Source organism: Spinacia oleracea, chromosome 5 (genome assembly GCF_020520425.1).
Source record: "Spinacia oleracea cultivar Varoflay chromosome 5, BTI_SOV_V1, whole genome shotgun sequence".
NCBI classification, from domain to species: domain Eukaryota; kingdom Viridiplantae; phylum Streptophyta; class Magnoliopsida; order Caryophyllales; family Amaranthaceae; genus Spinacia; species Spinacia oleracea.
The window spans coordinates 99,317,005-99,330,765 of NC_079491.1; the positions used below are offsets into that span (position 1 = coordinate 99,317,005).

General features: G+C 47.7%; 2 protein-coding genes across 2 annotated transcripts; both read right to left on the reverse strand.

Annotated features, from left to right (window-relative positions):
• Positions 1–839: 839 nt before the first annotated feature.
• Positions 840–4,838, reverse strand: LOC130461732 (uncharacterized). The gene is made up of 4 exons (XM_056829915.1): positions 4,783–4,838; positions 4,006–4,704; positions 3,399–3,924; positions 840–856 (listed from the first exon to the last, which is right to left on the reverse strand). The coding sequence occupies exons 2-4, from the start codon at positions 4,684–4,686 to the stop codon at positions 840–842; spliced, it is 1,224 nt and encodes a 407-aa protein (XP_056685893.1). The 5' UTR covers positions 4,687–4,704; positions 4,783–4,838.
• Positions 4,839–4,854: 16 nt separating this feature from the next.
• LOC130460710 (uncharacterized) lies at positions 4,855–5,990 on the reverse strand. The gene is made up of 2 exons (XM_056828174.1): positions 5,464–5,990; positions 4,855–5,371 (listed from the first exon to the last, which is right to left on the reverse strand). Exons 1-2 carry the CDS (start codon positions 5,942–5,944, stop codon positions 5,100–5,102), a joined length of 753 nt encoding a protein of 250 aa, XP_056684152.1. The 5' UTR covers positions 5,945–5,990; the 3' UTR covers positions 4,855–5,099.
• Positions 5,991–13,761: the final 7,771 nt, after the last annotated feature.

Below are 13,761 nucleotides of genomic sequence, written 5' to 3' on the forward strand. Positions count from 1 at the left end.
TTAGCCCTGGAACCGTCAGCGCAGTGCTTCTTCGGGAAGAAGAAAAGAAGCAACAGCCAATCTACTTCACCAGCCGAACACTTACAGGAGCCGAAACCCGGTACCCACTCATCGAGAAAGTCGCATATGCAGTAGTGGTAGCTGCACGAAAACTGAGGCCATACTTCGACTCCCACCAGATCACAGTGCTAACTGACCAACCGCTCGAAAAAGTACTCGACAAAATAGAGAGGTCAGGAAGATTGGCTGCCTGGGCCTTCGAACTATCAGAGTTCGGCATCAAATATCAGCCGAGGACAGCAATCAAAGCACAAGCATTGGCAGACTTCTTGGCCGAGTGCTCATACCAGGAAATGTTGGATGATACGAAAAGCACTTGGGAGGTCTTCACTGACGGATCTTCCACAGTAAACGGCTCAGGGGCAGGAGTTGTACTAATCCCCCCGACGGGGAAAAGCATAGAGTATGCATTGAAGTTCGGCTTCAAAGCAACCAACAACGAGGCCGAATACGAGGCCGCAATCGCAGGGATAGAGCTTTGTTTATCCCTGGAGGCCGAACATGTTCGCCTCAAAACTGATTCCCAGCTTGTAGCCAACCAGATCCGAGGAGAGTATGAGGCCAAATGGCCCAGCATGACAGCCTATTTAGCAAAGATTAAATCCTTAACGTCAAAGTTAAGATCCTTTGAAGTCATCCTCATTCCCCGAGGACAGAACGCGCAAGCAGACGCACTGTCAAAACTCGCAAGCTCGACACTCATCGACCTAAACAGGTCGGTCCACGTGGAAGTTCACCAGGAGAGAAGCATCGACTTGCTACCCACCACAGTATGCAGCTTACGCACCGAACCGAGCTGGATGGACGCAGTAGTTGCATACAAAGAAAGGGGAGAACTTCCTGAAGATAAGCTGCAAGCGAGAAAACTGAAAAGATTCAACAGATGGTTCATCATCAGCGCCGAAGGAGAGCTCATGAGGAAATCATTCTCTGCTCCGCTGCTAAAATGTGTGGGTCCAACAGACGCTGACTACATCCTAAGGGAAATCCACCTCGGGATATGCGGAAACCACATTGGAGGTAGGACATTAGCACATAAAGCCCTTCGGGCTGGGTACTGGTGGCCCACTATGGTTTCCGAGGCAAAGCAGATGGCAAGGAAATGCGAGAAATGCCAAAAGTTCGCACCAGCCATCCATCAACCAGCTCAAGCCCTACAATCAACACTGTATCCCTTACCATTCGCACAGTGGGGGTTAGACATCATTGGTCCCTTCCCCTCAGCGACGAACCAGAAGAAGTGGTTGATTGTAGGAGTCGACTATTTTAGCAAATGGATCGAAGCCGAAGCTGTCTCCTCCATCACCGAACCTCAGGTCCGCAAGTTCATATGGCAGAACATCATCACAAGGTTCGGCATACCAAGACTGATGGTCTTCGACCACGGGAAACAGTTCGACAACACCCCGTTGCAAAAGTGGTGCAAACAGTTCGGCATACACCTAGCATACTCGGCAGTCTGTCACCCACAAAGCAACGGGCAAGCCGAAGCCGCTAACAAACTCATCCTCAACGCACTCAAGAAAAGAGTCGAGGATGACAAAAACAAATGGTTAGAAGAGCTACCCGGAACGCTATGGTCCCTTCGGACCACTGAAAAAGAAGCTACCGGACAAACACCGTTCCACCTTGTATACGGATCCGAAGCTGTAATTCCTGTGGAAATCGGAACAGAAAGCCTGAGGATCCAGGCATACAACAGGTATGATGGGCTCCAAGGAGAAAGCAACAACCAGCTTCTATCCGAAGCTCTCGATCTACTGGATGAAGCTCGGAACGATGCAAGGACACTCAACGCAGCCTATTTGCAGAGGGTCAACAAGCATTACAACCGAAGAGTCAACGCCAGACCCCTAAAAGTCGGTGATCTAGTACTCAGAAACGCCGCCTCGGTTCAGAAAGGACGGATCCATGGCAAACTCTCAGCCACTTGGGAAGGACCATACATCATCCATTCCGAAAAAAGGCCAGGCACGTATATGCTGAAACAGTTAGATGGAACAATTCTGAAGAACCATTGGAATACCGATGTTCTCAAGAAATATTTTGTATGATCTCTGTCTGTAAACCAAGTAAGTTGTTTAATGAGAAGAGGAAAGCCATTGGCACCATGTGTTTCATTAAACTTATCTCTACATTTATTGTCCCTTTATATATATATGCAGCCTCGGATCTGATCAATCCGAGACCAAAAACAGGTTGACTTTGCCCATTCCTTGATAAAATGCAAGAAATGACCAAATCATACACTTCAGGGAACCGTCCAGAATCCTCGGATTCGCGGTACCCTAATAAAATTTGTTCGCAACAAACAGTCGCTCGAATCAAGTTATAAAACTCCGGCTCAGATCCACGGATCGCCGAAGGCATAACTAAAGAGGCAGACTAGCGATCTCTTGCCCAGGTTTCCGAACCACAAGAGATCGGAAGAACAATCCAAACCTCTGAGCAGATCGACGGATTTGAAGAGTCTGGAAACTAAAGAGTCTCTTAGCAGATCTACGGATTTGAAGAACTCGCAAAACTAAAGAGTCTCTTAGCAGATCTACGGATTTGAAGAACTCGCAAAACTAAAGAGTCTCTTAGCAGATCTACGGATTTGAAGAACTCACAAAGTCAAAGAGTCTCTTAGCAGATCTACGGATTTGAAGAACTCGCAAAACTAAAGAGTCTCTTAGCAGATCTACGGATTTAAAGAGCTCGCAAGATCAAAAGGTTTTTAGCAAGTCTACAGAAAGAGGAGCTCGAGAAATCTACGGATTTAAAGACCTAAAAATTGCGAAAGAACAAGTTGAAAAGAAGCAGCCAAGTAACAAACATTCATTTTTTATTCAATATTTGGGGGAAGTACAAACACATCGAAAACCTCAAAAATTGAAAACAAAATGAAACAAGTTAAAATCGGCAGCCATCAACAGACAATACCGGCCTACCGAAGTACTAAAGAAAGCAAAAAGAAATGAGTACAACGCAGCGCCGAGGCAAAAGGGGGAAAAGCAAGCACATATTCGGAAGTCCTCAACTGGAACCGACCGACTCTGAAGAAGACGACTGCCCGAATCCCTAACTCTTGGGAGTCTCAGAAGCGGCCCCTAGGGGAGCATCCTTCGAAGAACCCCCAGCAGTGGTATCACCTTCGGAAGTTGCCTTCTGGGCCCGAGCCTCTGCAAGAGCAGCTTGGCGTTCAGCTTCAGCTTCATCTCGATCAGCTTGGCATTCCACCAAGTGGTCCTCGGCCTGCATCCATAGAGGAACTTTCTCGTTCCAAGGGAAGTGAGGCATGTGCTTCGCAAACATGCGCCGAGCACCCAGGATGCCGTTCCAGTACTGCTCTCTACACTGATCAGCAGTGCAGAGGTTGACTCGCTCCTGCTCCAGCTTCCGAATATAGTCATCTTTTTCCCGAAGCTTCAGCCGAAGGACAGGCACCTTATCAGCTTGCTGCTGGATCAGCTCCCGATGCTGGACAAAATGGTGGAGCCTTAACTCCGCCTCTTTACGCTCCTTGTCGGCCGCTTCAAATTTAGACTTCATCTCCTGGAAGAGTCTATCTTTTTCCTCAAGTTCGCTAGCGAACTTAGCGGCCATATCCTTCTTCTCCTCAGCAAAGGAAGCGATCTTCTCAGCATCCTCTTCAACTCGGAAGATGAGCTGGCCAACCTCGGTCCCGATCTTCTCAGCAGACTCTCTAGCCTCGCGACTATAGTGAAGGTACAGCTGCTTGAGTTCCGTAAGCTCGGAGAGGAGTTGCCCAGCCTTCTGGTCCAAAATGGGAATATCACGAGCATAAGCCTCACGATATTTCCTCAGTTGTTTCTCCTCAACCGAGCTACACTCGGAAGCGAACGAAGACCAGAAAACAGCCTGGGAACGAGAGAAAGATGAGCAAAATAGGAAAAACATAAAACAAAAACACAACTCAAAGAGAAAAATCTAGCAAATTACCTCGTTCAGATAGTACTGGGCCATCATTGCCGGATTCCTCTCTTCGGCCCCAGGAACCCTCCACTGCGGGTTAGCACGAAGCAGATTCTCCCGAGCAGCCTCGGGGCCCACCAAGGATCCCACGTGAGCCAAAGGGTCCTCTCCCAAAATCGGAGCCCTGGCATATCGAGCCATCGCCTCCCTTACTTCTTCGGGGATCCGTTTTAGCGGAACATCCGAACAGGGATCAGCATGGATCAGCCTATCCAGGGCCGAGGTAGAAGTAGAACCCAAAGTTGAGTGGCGCCTCTTCCTCGTCAAACCTTGCTCGGGCTGCTCCTCCTCTCCAGCAGAGGGAACCTCCTTCTGAACCTCGGGGACCGCAGCTTCGGGGCCCGAGAGATCTATCATCTCCTTGTCTGGACTCTTCTCCCTCTCGAAGGGAAGATCAGCAGACTCCTTCTTCTCCCCAGCTACCTCAGGGACATCCGAACCAGGAACAAAATCGGCTTCAATCGCCTCCATCACCTCGGTGATATCCTGGATTTCGATCCCCAAAGCAGCAGATGGTTTAAGGGGAGAAGGGATGATATCTTCCTCGATCAGCGGCTGATCCACGGCCGGCGGTTCAGCAACCACCACACTCTTTAACTTCTGCCCTGGCAAGGGCATGAAGTGAAGAAGATTCTTAGGAGGAGGCATGACTTCCGAAACTGCTTCCTGCATAGCAAGCATTCAAAGATTAGTTTCCGAAAAGGGGAGAAACGAACTACAAAAACTCCAAGTCAGAACAAATACCTTCTCCGAGGGCTGAGAAGCCTTCGCTTTCTTCGGATGCGTGGAAGGCCTCAAAAGAGTGCCACCCTTCCTTTTGCGTTGATCCTAAAAAGGGGAGACCAAGGGTCAACGAATGTAAAAGAAGAAAAAGGAAGAAATAGAGAAAAAAGCGGGAAATACCCGGTTCCTAGATAAAGAGATATCTATCCGAGCCGGAGATGAAACCGAAGGAACGGCACGCGGCACAGCGTCAGTCCCAGGACCCTAAAAAGATGGTCCAGGACCAAGACGTTAGCCGACGGCCAACCGAAAAGAAAAAGATAAACAGAAAATCGAGCCTATAAATGAACACTCACCGGATCCGAAGTCGTCTTCAACTCAGGAAGCACAACCTTCACAGGAACAGCTTCAACAGAAGAGGCGGAATCCCACGGATCAGCTCGAACTTCGGATATCCGAGCAACCCCCAAAGGAGACAACACGTAATCCTTCAGACGAGGATTACGAGGGTTATCTTTTCCGAACTTGTACTCGGGAGCCGGGTCGTGAATAGTCTTCAAATCCAAAGAAATGCCCAACTTCTTAGGATCAATGCAGCTAAAGCCGTACTCTGCAAAGACAAAGCACAAAACATGTCAGCAAAACGAAACAGGAAAGAGGACAAACTCACTGAAAAAACGGTCTCAGCCGAAAGACACCTACCCCTGTCAAAAATCCTGCTGAGACCGGCAACAGCAAGAATGTCCTCCCTCAGAATGTAATTGAGATTCGGGAGCCAGCTAGACGGCAGTCGGTGGTTATCCTCTTGAGCCAAGAACCACTGGAGGAGGTCCACATAGTGGCGATGGTTCCGATCTGGAGCCGCCACACCCCTCATATCAGGATCAGGAGCCACGAACCACTTCGGAGGACGATAAAAGTTGGGATGCTTCGGATCCGTCGGCACACGGACGAGCAACCACTCCGTCTTCCAATTGTGGTCAGAGCTAAGGTAGGGGTACGCCGTGATGTAGTTCGGATCCCCCCTCTTTCGGGACTTCTTGTTGACAATGGTCCACCAACCATACCCATCACCCTTGGAAGCATGGTTGAGAACCAGATCGTGAAGATCCCGAAAAATAGCGACAGAGCAAGGGAAATTGACGAAGTCACACACCCATCTAAATCCGATTATGTGCCTCATAGATTTGGGTGTGAGCTGGGCCAAACTAATGTTGTACGACACCAAAACCTCGGAAACGAACGGATCCAAAGGAAAGCGGAGACCATTCTCCAAATGGTGAGTATACACGGAAATGAACCCCCTCGGTGGATGAGTCACCCGAGGACGCTCTTGTTCAGGAAGCTCGCACCAGTACCCCAAGGCATGCTGAATTCCGTATAGCTCCTCGGCCTTCCGATGATAATTCCCTAACTTCGCTTCCACCAACCAGTCACCGCTGACCGATTTCTCCAACGGACCGTCGATCTGCGTGGTCTCATGCAAAATTGAGGCATACTTGCCCTTCGGATCAGCTTCCGACCAATGAACTGGAAACTCGGAGTAACGACGACGAACACCCGAAAAACCAGCTCTCTCACCAGAGGTTGCACGTTCATCTTCGGAAGCATCCCAACCAATCGAACTCTTCTCCAACGGCCTCTCCGAAGGTCGACCCCTCGAAGATTTCGGTAACCTCCCCGAAGGCACGTTCTCTCTCTCACTAGAGGAGCCAACAACGAACTTGTTTTTGCCCCTATTCTTTGCCATGGTCGCGAAATCTCGATCTAGGGTTTAGATTGAGGGGTAGAAGGAAGAACGAAGAAAAAAGGAGAACTCAGAAACAAATTACCTTTTTCCGAAGCGGAATTCGCCGATAAAGCGAACAACACAAGTTCCCGAAGTCTAAAGTTGGCCGAGTTTCGTAGATCTGAAGAAGCAAATTGCACTGCGATCGCCGGAATTTAGAGAGAGAATGGGTTTGAAATAAGGAGTAAAAAGTTTAAAAGGAGCAAGGCACCCAGTATTTATAGAGAAGAGAAAGGGCGCATCAACTTCCTCAAACCCACGATCTCCACGACACAGTACAATTCCCAACACTTGTCATCAATGCAAATCATCCCTTTTCAAAAAAGAGAGGGAACTTTCGGACTTCTGACAGCTGGAAACCCACCCATTTAATTCTAAATGGACCGGGTCTGGGGGGCATGTTGTTTGGGCTCCCAATTGATTCTCAATTGGGCCACTAAGTCCAAAGCCCAATGGCTCTAAACAACAACATCAAACCTACCAATGGCTATTCAGCCATCCATTAAGGCCCAAGGCCCAATAACAATAAGTGACCTATGGGCATTTATTATGCAAACACTATAAATAGGCCGCCAAGGCTCACACCTCAAGGTACGTCCAATTTATCGCCTTAAGACTACTCTTCTAGAGAACTTCTCTCTAGAATCCGAGCATCATTCTTACTTAGGCATCGGAGGGGCTTTCCTCGGAAACACCCCCGAGGCCAGTGACTTTGCTCTTGTGCAGGTGAATTCGGACTCCACTCATTCAAACAAGCAAGATCTTCAACACATACAAAAGGGCCTTCATTCGAAGCCCATTGTTTCCATCTTTACAACACCGGAACAAGTTGTATGAGTATGTTTTAATAATTCAACTAGTTTTTGGGCCCGGGCGTTGCCCCGTGTTACTACATTAATAACATCATCATTATCATTACCCCATTGCCTCAAAGAGGCTCCCGCAAGAAGCGGGGTAAGGGGGGGTCAGGTATACGCAACCTTACCCCTGCAATTGCAGAGGGGTTGTTTTCAATTTTCCCAAAAGCGATAACAGGACGACAACGAGAAGACCATCTTCTACTTCATGGAAAGGAAGTGAAAAAGTTTTAAGAGCCATTTTGATTTAGTCCATTACATTCCACAGCCAAAAGAACAAATGAATTGATAACATTTGTATTTATTTACTACAATAATAACATTTGTATTTATTTCCAATGATAACATGAAACATGTCACGTTTAAAGTCAAGGTTAGGGGTTCAAACCCCATGCAAATCATATTTCATATTATTTTCATGTAGTGAAAATCGCATAGAGTGAATGTCTAATAAGCAGAGCGCCACATGTCACGTAAACTTCGTTAGAAACGCTTTTTAATATCGGCAAAAAAATGACAAGCCTTTTCTGGAATTTTGTTTTAGGAGGTTGATTTATAGTTGAGAAGCCAAACTGTCAAACTTAGTGATTTGTCAACTATTACAGTTCTCAAGTATTAGTTGCTACTATGATTTTGTGGCTACAAAATTGGAGCACTTAGAAAGTTTGACGGGCCCTTTCCTTTAACGGACTTGGGACGAATCGGCATAAATTACAGAAGTTTAAAGAATTAGATTATCAAGTATTCACGAGTTTGTTTTTATTTTTCAATTTCTTGTTATTATTTGTTAACAGGCCAGGGAATGGGGATTATTAGTAATTAGTTCATGAGTTAACAGTTTATATATTGTTGTTATTTGTTGTTGACTTAGTTGTTGTTATTGGTAGATTGTTGTTGTTCCGGTGTTGTAAAGATGGAAACAATGGGTTTCGAATGAAGGCCCTTTCGTATGTGTTGAAGATCTTGCTTGCTTGAATGAGTCGAGTCCGAATTCACCTGCACAAGAGCAAAGTCACTAGCCTCGGGGGTGTTTCCGAGGAAAGCCCCTCCGATGCCTAAGTAAGAACGATGCTCGGATTCTAGAGAGAAGTTCTCTAGAAGAGTAGTCTTAAGGCGATAAATTGGACGTACCTTGAGGTGTGAGCCTTGGTGGCCTATTTATAGTGTTTGCATAATAAATGCCCATAGGTCATTTATTGCTATTGGGCCTTGGGCCTTAATGGATGGCTGAATAGCCATAGTGGTAAGGTTTGATGCTGTTGTTTAGAGCCATTGGGCTTTGGACTTAGTGGCCCAATTGAATATCAATTGGGAGCCCAAACAACATGCCCCCCAGACCCGGTCCATTTAGAATTAAATGGGTGGGTTTTCCAGTTGTCAGAAGTCCAAAAGTTCCCTCTTTTTTTTTGAAAAGGGATGATTTGCATTGATGACAAGTGTTGGGACTTGTATTGTGTCGTGGAGATCGTGGGTTTGAAAAGAAGTTGATGCGCCTCCTTTTTTTCTATAAATACTGGGCGCTTAGCTCTCTTCAAACTTTACTTTCTCTCTCTTTCAAACACATTTCCTCTCTTTTTCTGGCGATCGCAGTTTTCGAGTTTCTTCAGATCTACGGAATTCGGTCAGTTCTGGACTTCGGGAACTTGTGTCGTTCGCTTTGTCGGCGAATTCCGCTTCGAAAAAAGGTAACTTGCTTCTGAATTTTCCTTGCTTTTTCGCTCTTTCCTCTACTCCTCAATCTAAACCCTAGACCGAGAATTCGCGATCATGGCAAAGAATAAAGGAAAAAGTAAGTTCGTCGTTGGTTCCTCTAGTGAGAGGGAGGATGTGCCCTCGGGAAGGGTACAGAAGAATTCAAGGGGTGGACCCTCGGAGAGGCCGGTGGAGAAACGTTCGACTGGTTGGGATGCTTCCAAAGATGGTGCTGTTGGCAGGTCTGGTGTGTCTGAACGTGCTACTTCTGGTAAGAAAGTTGGTTCTTCGGGTGTACGCCGTTCTTACCCTGAGTTTCCAGTTCATTGGACTGAAGCTGATCCGAAGGGCAAGTATGCCCCGATCTTGCATGAGACCACCAAGATCGATGGTCCGTTGGAGAAATCGGTCAGTGGTGACTGGTTGGTGGAGGCGAAGCTGGGGAACTACCATCGGAGGGCCGAGGAGCTATACGGAATCCAGCACGCCTTGGGGTACTGGTGTGAGCTTCCCGATCAGGAGCATCCTCGGGTGACTCATCCACCGAGGGGGTTCATCTCTGTGTACACTCATCACTTGGAGAACGGTCTCCGTTTTCCCTTGGATCCATTCATTTCCGAGCTCCTGGTGTCGTACAACATCAGTTTGGCCCAACTTACACCCAAATCTATGAGGCACATCATCGGATTTAGATGGGTGTGCGACTTTGTTAACTTCCCCTGCTCTGTCGCCGTTTTTCGGGATCTCCACGATCTGTCTTTCAATCATGCTTCCAAGGGTGATGGGTATGGTTGGTGGACCATCATCAACAAAAAGTCCCGAAGGAGAGGGGAGCCGAACTATATTACGGCATACCCTTACCTCAGTTCTGACCATAATTGGAATACGGAGTGGTTGCTTGTTCGCGTGCCGACGGATCCGAAGCATCCCAATTTTTATCGCCCTCCGAAGTGGTTTGTGACTCCTGATCCTGATATGGGAGGCGTGGCTGCTCCGGATCGGAACCATCACCACTACGTGGATCTCCTCCAGTGGTTTTTGGCTCGGGAGGATAACTATAAACTGCCGTCTAGCTGGCTCCCGAACCTCAACTACATCTTGCGGGAGGACATTCTTGCTGTCGCCCGTCTCAGCAGGATTTTTGACAGGGGTAGGTGTCTTTCGGCTGGGACCGTGTTTCAGTGAGTTTGTCCTCCTCCTTCTTCCCTCGTTTTACTGACTCGTTTTTGTGCTTTGTTTTTGCAGAGTACGGCTTTAGCTGTCTTGATCCTGCGATTTTGGGCATCTCTTTGGATCTGAAGACTATTCACGACTCGGCTCCTGATTACAAGTTCGGGAAAGAGAATCCTCGTAATCCTCGTTTGAAGGATTACGTGTTGTCTCCTTCGGGTGTTGCCCGGATATCCGAAGTTCGAGCTGATCCGTGGGATTCTGCCTCCTCTCCCGAAGCTGTTCCAGTGAAGGTCGTGCTTCCTGATTTGAGGACAACTTCAGATCCGGTGAGTGTTTCTATAGGCTCGGTTTTTGTTTGTCTTTTCTTTCTCTTTGGTTGGCCGTCGACTAACGTCTTGGTCCTGGACCATCTTTCTAGGGTCCTGGGACTGACGCTGTGCCGCGTGCCGCTCCTTCGGTTTCATCTCCGGCTCGGATAGATATCTCTTTATCTAGGAACCGGGTACTTCACCTTTTTTCTTTATTTCCTCCTTTGTCTTCCTCTAAATTTATTGACCCTTGGTCTCCCTTTTTAGGATCAAAGGAAAAGGAAGGGTAGCACTCTCCTGAGGTCTTCCGCGCATCCGAAGAAGGCGAAGGCTTCTCAGTCCTCGGAGAAGGTATTTGCTCTGACTTGGAGGTTTTCTTGTAGTCCGTCTTTCCCTTTTTCGAAGCTGATCTTTGAACGCTTGTTTTGTAGGAAACGGTTTCGGAAGACATGCCTCCTCCCAAGAATCTCCTTCACTTCATGCCCTTGCCAGGGCAGAAGTTAAAGAGTGTGGTGGTTGCGGAACCGCCGCCCGTAGATCAACCGTTGGCCGAGGAAGATACCATCCCCTCTCCGCTGAAGCCGTCTATTGCTTTAGGGATCGAGATCCAGGATATCACCAAGGTGATGGAGGCGATTGAAGCCGACTTTGTTCCTGGCTCGGATGCCCCTATCGTGGCCGAGGAGAAGAAGGAATCTGCTGACGTTTCTCTCGAAAGAGAGAGAAGTCCAGATAAGGAGATGGTGGATCTCACAGGCCCCTATGTTGAGGTTCCCGAGGCTGAGAAGGATGTTCCCTCTGCTGAGGAGGAGCAGCCCGAACAGGGTTTGACGAGGAAGAGGCGCCACTCGACTTTGGGTTCTACTTCGACCTCGGCCCTGGATAGATTGATCCATGCTGACCCTTGCTCGGATGTTCCGCTGAAGCGGATCCCCGAGGAAGTAAGGGAGGCGATGGCTCGATATGCTAGGGCTCCGGTTTTGGGAGAGAATCCCATGGCTCACGTGGGATCTTTGGTGGGTCCCGAAGCTGCTCGGGAGAATCTTCTTCGGGCCAACCCGCAGTGGAGGGTTCCTGGAGCTGAAGAGAGGAACCCGGCTATGATGGCCCAGTACTACCTGAATGAGGTAAGTGTTGGATTTTCTCTTTGAGTTGTGTTTTTGTTTTATGTTTTTCCTACTTCTGCTCATCTTTCCTTCGCTCCCAGGCTGTTTTCTGGTCCTCGTTCGCTTCCGAGTGCAGCTCGGTTGAGGAGAGACAACTGAGGAGATATCAGGAGGCTTATGCTCGTGATATTCCTATCTTGGACCAGAAGGTTGGGCAGCTCTTCTCCGAGCTTGTGGAGGTCAAGCAGCTGTACCTTCAGTACAGTCGTGAGGCTAGAGCTTCTGCTGAGCAGATCGGGGCCGAAGTTGGAAAGCTCACCTTCCGAGTCGAAGAGGATGCTGAAAAAATAGCTTCCTTCGACAAGGAGAGGAAAGATATGGCCGCCAAGTTTGCGAGCGAACTTGAAGAAAAAGACAGACTTCTCAAGGAGATGACGTCTAAATTTGAGGCGGCCGTTAAGCAGAGCCAGGATGCGGAGGCGAGGCTTCAGCAGTTTGTCAAGCATCGGGAGATTATTCAGAACCAAGCCGACAAGGTGCCTGTTCTCCAGCTGAAGATCCGAGAGAAGGATGCGGCCATTCGGAAGTTGGAGCAAGAGCGAGTTGACCTCTACACTGCTGATCAGTGTAGAGAGCAGTATTGGAATGGCATCCTGGGTGCTCGGCGCATGTTTGCGAAGCATATGCCTCATTTCCCTTGGAATGAGAAAGTTCCTCTCTGGATGCAGGCCCAGGATCACTTGGTGGAGTGCCAAGCTGATCGAGACGAAGCTGAAGCTGAACGCCAAGCTGCTCTTGCAGAGGCTCGGGCCCAGAAGGCGAATTCCGAAGGTGACACTACTGCTGGGGGTTCTTCGAAGGATGCTCCCCTAGGGGCTGCTCCTGAGACTCCCAAGAGTTAGGGATTCGGGCAGTCGTCTTCTTCAGAGTCGGTCGGTTCCAGTTGAGGACTTCCGAATGTGTGCTTGCCTTTCCCCCTTTTGCCTCGGCGCTGCGTTGTACTTGTTTCTTTTTGCTTTCTTAGTACTTCGGTAGGCCGGTATTGTCTGTTGATGGCTGCCGATTTTAACTGTTTCATTTTGTTTTCAATTTTTGAGGGTCCTCGGGTATGTACCGAGCTGTTTGATGTATTTGTACTTCCCCCAAATATTGAATGAAAAATGAATGTTTGTTACTTGGCTGCCTCTTTTCAATTTTTTGCACTTCCGAAGTTTTAAGTCTTTGAATCCGTAGATTTTCGAGCTCTTCTTTTTGTAGACTTGCTAAGAAACCCTTTGATTTTGCGAGTTCTTCAAATCCGTAGATCTGTTAAGAGACTCTTTAATTTTGCGAGTTCTTCAAATCCGTAGATCTGCTAAGAGACTCTTTAATTTTGCGAGTTCTTCAAATCCGTAGATCTGCTAAGAGACTCTTTAATTTTGCGAGTTCTTCAAATCCGTAGATCTGCTAAGAGACTCTTTAATTTTGCGAGTTCTTCAAATCCGTAGATCTGCTAAGAGACTCTTTAATTTTGCGAGTTCTTCAAATCCGTAGATCTGCTAAGAGACTCTTTAATTTTGCGAGTTCTTCAAATCCGTAGATCTGCTAAGAGACTCTTTAATTTCCAGACTCTTCAAATCCGTCGATCTGCTCAGAGGTCTGGATTGTTCTTCCGATCTCTTGTGGTTCGGAAACCTGGGCAAGAGATCGCTAGTCTGCCTCTTAGTTATGACTTTGGCGATCCGTGGATCTGAGCCGAAGTTTTATAACTTGATTCGAGCGACTGGTTGTTGCGAACAAGGTTTATCTGGGTATCGCGAATCCGAGGATTCTGGACGATTCCCCGAAGTGTATGATTTGGTCATTTCTTGCATTTTATCAAGGAATGGGCAAAGTCAACCTGCTTTTAGTCTCGGATTGATCAGATCCGAGGCTGCATGTATATATATAAAGGGACAATGAAATATAGAGATAGGTTTAATGAAACACATGGTGCCAAACGGCTTTCCTCTTCTCATTAAACAACTTACTTGGTTTACAGACAGAGATCATACAAAATATTTCTTGAGAACATCGGTATTCCAATGGTTCTTCAA